At 38.2% G+C, this 6,093-nt stretch overlaps 1 protein-coding gene across 1 annotated transcript; it reads right to left on the bottom strand.

The window, feature by feature from the left end:
• Nucleotides 1–740: 740 nt before the first annotated feature.
• LOC122057693 (serine carboxypeptidase-like 27) lies at nucleotides 741–5,660 on the bottom strand. The gene is made up of 9 exons (XM_042619897.1): nucleotides 4,855–5,660; nucleotides 4,652–4,747; nucleotides 4,476–4,568; nucleotides 4,298–4,383; nucleotides 3,956–4,216; nucleotides 2,838–2,965; nucleotides 2,649–2,744; nucleotides 1,279–1,384; nucleotides 741–1,176 (listed from the first exon to the last, which is right to left on the bottom strand). The coding sequence occupies exons 1-9, from the start codon at nucleotides 5,219–5,221 to the stop codon at nucleotides 1,030–1,032; spliced, it is 1,380 nt and encodes a 459-aa protein (XP_042475831.1). The 5' UTR covers nucleotides 5,222–5,660; the 3' UTR covers nucleotides 741–1,029.
• Nucleotides 5,661–6,093: the final 433 nt, after the last annotated feature.

The following is a 6,093-nucleotide window of genomic DNA, read 5'->3' as shown; positions in this document are numbered from 1 at the left end:
TCCTTCCATAGTACACACAGAACACATCTTGGAATGCCCAACATATGAGGAGAAGCTCAAATTCTGTGGACACTCATTCTTCATTAGAGTAGAAAGGAACAGAGGATATTCAGATTGTTCAGCATTGGTAACCTAGGAGCTCTTGGGTTAGTCAATTTCATCCCAATTGAGAGCCATTGCATCTTAATTTATTTCCATGTCCATTAACCACATTGTTAAGTTGTGATGAAGTTTAAAAATAGACCTGCAGCTGATCTAAATGACACAAAGGCTTCTTAGTTGAATTGAGAAGTTGATAGCTCCAGTTTGTTTCTAATTAATTCGATGAAGGTATGAAATTGGGTAGCATTCTAACTTGAAACTAGAGACTTTAACAATTCAGTAATTTAAATTGCCTTCTAGCATTACTGAATAATGACCGACTAGGCTCCATCAGAAAATAACTGGAGTAAGATTACAAAGCCCAAAAAAACTAAGAGGCCTTGGCTTTAGAAGCTCAAATGAAATAATTTAGCTTCTTGTATGAGATTGGGTAGGTCTGTGGCCAAAGATGACCCTGCACCTGAACGAAAGCAGATAATCAATTTTTGTTGGCCTTCCTAAGGTACAAATCTTTGAAGTGTTAGCCATATACTAGGCTCCATCAGATTTCTTCCTTGTGTGGTCATGATCCTGACATAATTATCTCTCAAACTCAGGTTGCTTAATGGTTTTCAAGAAATGTGATTGAGACCCCAAAATCTTGAAATTTTTGTATATCATTGATTTCAGTTGTTGGTACATTGCCAAAATACTCACATGAATCTGTGCAGCATGATCAATAATCCATGTAAAAAATTAAATACAAAAAGGAAGCTATAAAAGACAAATGGTAGTTGATGAGAATCATAATCCTTGTAAGACCAGAGCACAAGCATGAAGCATGAATTGGTATGTTGAAATCATATAACTTATCCTTTTCTTTTTTATCCCAGTTGGCGAGCTTCTATCAAATCTTGCTTATTCCTCAGGATCAGATGTATTGGTCTACTAGCCTGAGCTAGGCATCGGCTTACTGTTTAAGAAATGTTTAAATAATATTAAAGCTTGCCGAGGGCGATGAAGAGGAACCTCATGCCCTGCACCAGTTACTGTTACAAGTGTCAAACCTTTGTACACCTGGCTCCAACCACCAACCTATGTCACAAGAAAGAAAAAAAAAGACAATGAGAAGATACATATGGCATTAACATCTGCTGTTAGGAATGGAGAACAAGGTTACAATCTCATGAAACTGACCTTTCCACTGTCATACCAAGGATACCAATTGATGATGGTTGATAGGTTCAGAGCATCAATTGAGTATCGAGTTGCAGTGACAGGCACCACAGAATCAGTGTCTCCACTGCACAAAGAAATCAATTGTTGGGCATGATCAGCTAAGGAAGCATAAATAATGAACATGGATTGGCTGGTGACTTGTCTTCATACATTAGCAGCAATATAACACAGTAAGCACTATCTAAACAAGAAGAATTTGACACCAATTGACATCGTACAAAGGATTTCACAGTATTTCTCAACAGATCCCTAATTGTTGGATATTTTTCTCTTTGATAACTAAATGTAGGATAATGTCCTTAAAAAAACTGTACCAGTATCACACATAAAGGTATCTAGCTAAATTAAATGGTCAAGCATACATAGTAGAACATTAGTTTACAAACATGTTTCAACTCTGTAAAGTTGGGTATAGTTATATATTAATTTCCCAAATTCCAGCATTGCTTTAATATTTTGTCTTGTCTCTCAGCATTTTACCAGGAAAAGAAAATACCCATCATTTACATGCATATTAAGTCTCTGTATTAAAGCTCCTGCAGAATATTTTGCTTGAAATATCAAGTTTGAAGCGCATTCCTCCTGCTTTCTTTTCTTCATTTCTCTTTAATGTGCAAGCATTCAACATTTTCTTTATTAGCTCTAGAATTGAGGCAACAAGTGTCTCAACATTTGCAATGATAGATTTGTCAAATATTTATGTCTGTTATATAAGCTTGTCTTGTGATACAACACTGTACATGCACAAAACTTAACAAGATGCACATCAAAATATTAGGATTCTTTTCTTTTTTTTTTGGTAAGGTTGTACATGGTTTTCATATTCCAGGCGACATCATGACCTTGCATATCATAGGTTTTCATATTCCACTGTCAGCCATGTGAGGTGTCCCTGTGCTTCTTTCAAAGGATAAAGTCCATACTATTTCTATTGTTAGAACCTTGATTGATCATCTTTGCTGAAACCAACATATTATCTTATATGGTGTTGCCCATGAGCCTACATGTACAGCATTCCAATTATCACATGAACTCACCAACATATCTAGGTAAGTGCTCCAATCGCTAGACTCTCACTAAATAGGCATATAATTTCAGTTTATTATACGAATCCACAAGAATCACTATTGAAAATGAGTTCCTGCAAAGAAAGGATGGAATTTGCATATGTACAAACTGAAGATTTGGCTTGGAGAGAAAGAAAACATGCCTTTTCAGGGAAAAAAAGGCTCCATCCCTCACTAAAGTTCTAAGCAGCCAACCAGGTTTTGTGACCTAAAAATTTCCAGATTTCACTAAAATACTGAAGAGAAGGCAAAAGAATTTACCTATACACCCAAATCTTGAGACCAGCTGCAATAAGCTCTTGATAAATTGGAAGCATGGATAAGGGAGCATCTGCCCAGTAATTCCCAACAATATTACTGCATAAGAGAGGGACTTGATCAACTAACCAACCATGGATAAGGGAAAATCCTCCCAGTATTTCATTCAATGTTCATAAATAGTAACCATACCTGCAGGTATACCAAGAATAGGGAATGCCAGTTACATTGGCATGCATTGCCTTTTGCACTTCTGGGCGATTAAAGTACATTGTCGAATACCTTTCAGTGCAGGGATCATATGCTCTGGGCATCCAAGGCTGGTTTGAATGAAACAGTTAGTGCCACTAAAAAACCATTCAAAAACTTGTAGATTTGAAAAAAGAAGAACTGGAACATGAAATATTTAACCCTCTCCCCCCACCCTCCCCCAGCCTCAAGAGTGTAGAGAACCATTTAGACAATTGGCCACCTGTACCTGAGTAGATAATCAATGAGCTAGACAGTTTCTTAAAGAAAAACTGATTTGGTTTGCAACTCCCTCAAGCACAGTTTTAAAATTGGAATAAGATCAGTTGACTCAGCGGATTAGTGTTAATTTTTAGGGTTCAGGCCAATTCCGGTCAATTCCCAACCGATTAGTGCTGAATCAGAATTCGGCTGAGGTCGATCCCATGGCTGATTTGGCTTACTTGGACCTTGCAATCAAGAGGCATGCTACTAATGGGACCAGGAAAGGACTTGGTTACAATAAAGTGAGTAAATGGTAGCAGACAGCCTCATTGCAAAACTTGAGGTTCTGAAGCAGGTCTCAAAAGGAGGATGTGGGGGCACTGAGGGGCTCTTGAGTAACTTTGGCAACTTTAAACTTGAAAAACATAATGAGGGCACAAGATGTACTGACCAAGGATTAAAAATCGTCCTGGCCAATTTAGATCCAGATCGGATTAGAATCGGGCAAGATCGGAATTGGCCAAAATATGCCCTAACCCTAGATTTTGATTCTTTACTCATTGTTAAAGACAGTTGTGCTTGTCTGCAAGTCAAAAGGGTAATAAACAAGTCAGAGCAGACCACTCAAAGGTGATGGGTCAAGAGGGGAAGGTTTCTGCACACAGTGAGAAATCTTAAAAGAACAGTTCCAGAGCAGGATTGTCTCAGAGGAAAAACAGAGGAGAAGATAAGATGACAGCAGAGAAGATTGTGAAATGTAAGTTCGTGAGGCCTAGAATATCATAATCTTCAAAGTAGGAATTACAGTAAGCTTCAGTTGAAAAACTCCATTAATAAGAGGAACTATGAAAACTTACATAATGACCCCTTAAATTCCGTCTGAGAGATCCAGTAATGTTGCAAGGACGTGTGAATATACTGTAAGGATCGATATTTCCTTGTTCTGTAGCTGCAACATTTAGAGCCTGCATACATGCATCAGATGGGTGCGTAGAAGATCCAAGGTCACAGGTAACATTCAAAGTTTTATAGGTGTCATCAGAAATTAAGCCATGAGTCCACCAATATTCGAAAGTTCCCACAAAGTCATGGTAATCATCTGTAACTGCATTTCCTGCCTGACAAGAAAGAATAATCAGCAAATTAAGAATCAGAAAATGGAAACCCAGTAGATAAAATGTAAAATTCTCTTGTCTTACCATGAATCCCTTGAAATTTATAACAGGATTCTTGATTCCCTTGTTTCTCTGGTAGACAATTTGAGATAACTGAGGAACATAGTGACCTGAAATTGATATAACAGTGAAGTATTATCAAACTCTGTTTAATGAGAAGGGGATGGGGGTGAAAGGAGAGATGTTGAAGCAATCGTCACACCTGCATAACTTTCTCCAGCAATGTAGAACTCTCTATGCTTGTATTGGGGAAATTTTTCGAACCAATTGACTAGGAAAGTATATGCATCTTCAGCTACAAATTCACAAGAACAGAAATTCAGATTTTGAAACAAAAAAATTGCAGAAATATCAAAATGTAGATAAAGAGATTGATACCTGTTCTATTGTCACCGGCAGTATACAGATCCGAAGTAGTATTCGAATACGAGAAACCCACTCCGGCAGGAGATTCCAAGAAAAGCAAATTCGCCACTGGTCAAACCACATGAGATCCAACAGAACAAAATCTAAATTCGTCAAAAGGAAAAAAAAAGGAGTCTTTATAAAAAGAATTCACAGAAAGAGAATGTGAGACTCACGACTGTTCCAAGCGTAAGGATTGGAGAAAAGGGTCTTCCCATCTGGATGAATATGGAAAGGTCCGAGCTCTTCTGCAAATCCATAAGCCACAGAAGAACACCCAGGCCCTCCATTGAGCCAGAGAACAAGAGGTTTCGATTTGGGAAGACGACTCGCCGGAGCCTCAACTAACCAGTAGAACAAGGCCCTGCCGGCTTTTTCATTAACTGTAACGTATCCTGAGTACTGGGCGAACTGCACATTGGGTGGTTGTCCTGGTAACTCAGTGATTCTGTCTTCCTCTTGGTTTATAGATGAAGAATAACAAGTAGCAGAGAAGAGTAACAGAGACAGAAAACCCAGAACAGGGAGACGAGAGGAACCCATGATCAATCCAAAGAAAAAGAATAATAATCAAAGAAACTCAGAAACCCAGATCCCAAAATGCGCCTACACAACTACTTAAAGCCTTACAGATCCGAATTGTTAGCTATTGGTCTTCTCCTGCTCTGCTGCAGCAAAGAGACAGAGACAGATAGAGATTGTGATTGGAAGATGCAGAGAAGGACGGGCGTGGAAGTTGTCGACATTTAGTAAAGAAATATTCGTCATTTAATAACCATTTGAATATGAATATGATAATTCAGGGTGTGATGAGCTGTGAAGACTCCCATGCCATTTGTGTTCTTATCTGTGATTGGTTTTTCCTCCATTTTTCTTCTGTTTTTCCTAATTCCTTAGTTGATTATTGATTTTTGAAATACTTTTATAGGAGAAGGAAGAGACGAAGACGATTGACAAGAGAGAGAGAGAGAGAGAGAGAGAGAGAGAGAGAGAGAGAGGGAAGCACATGGGGTTTAGCCATTGATTAGGTTATAGAAGCTGGAATTTGAAAGCAAAACGAGTATATACATGTTCAGCTTTGGCTGCTTCAGAAATTTGGAGCTTCCTGCAACTGTTACAGTAAGCTAACTCACCTACCTTATCTACTAATCTCTTATATATTCTCTCACAGGTCAGCATTTCTCATCATTCTTTTTCTTGCTCTCCTCTGTGAAATGCCGTGTGTGATCAAAATTTTACTTCTGTGGGATCTTTGCATTCATACTCATGGTTCTAAAAATGGGTGAATCGGATTGGGAATTGGTCAATTTCTGCGGTTTTGAATTGGAATGTTCATGTTAAGATTCTCTGAATCGATGAGGATAGAAGATAAATATTTTTGTCAAACTTAGGTAAGAAGAGCTTAAGCCTTGAAT

Source organism: Macadamia integrifolia, chromosome 12 (assembly GCF_013358625.1).
Source record: "Macadamia integrifolia cultivar HAES 741 chromosome 12, SCU_Mint_v3, whole genome shotgun sequence".
NCBI lineage: Eukaryota > Viridiplantae > Streptophyta > Magnoliopsida > Proteales > Proteaceae > Macadamia > Macadamia integrifolia.
This window is presented reverse-complemented; position numbering and strand designations above follow the sequence as displayed.

Excerpts from the sequence above, each read along its gene's own strand:
- LOC122057693 (XM_042619897.1), bottom strand. The coding sequence starts at position 5,221 with ATGGGTTCCTCTCGTCTCCCTGTTCTGGGTTTTCTGTCTCTGTTACTC. Across the intron at positions 4,384-4,475 it reads TGCTGGAGAAAGTTATGCAG|GTCACTATGTTCCTCAGTTA; the intron begins GTGTGACGATTG and ends TATCAATTTCAG. Across the intron at positions 2,966-3,955 it reads GGAATTTAAGGGGTCATTAT|CCTTGGATGCCCAGAGCATA; the intron begins GTAAGTTTTCAT and ends CATTCAAACCAG.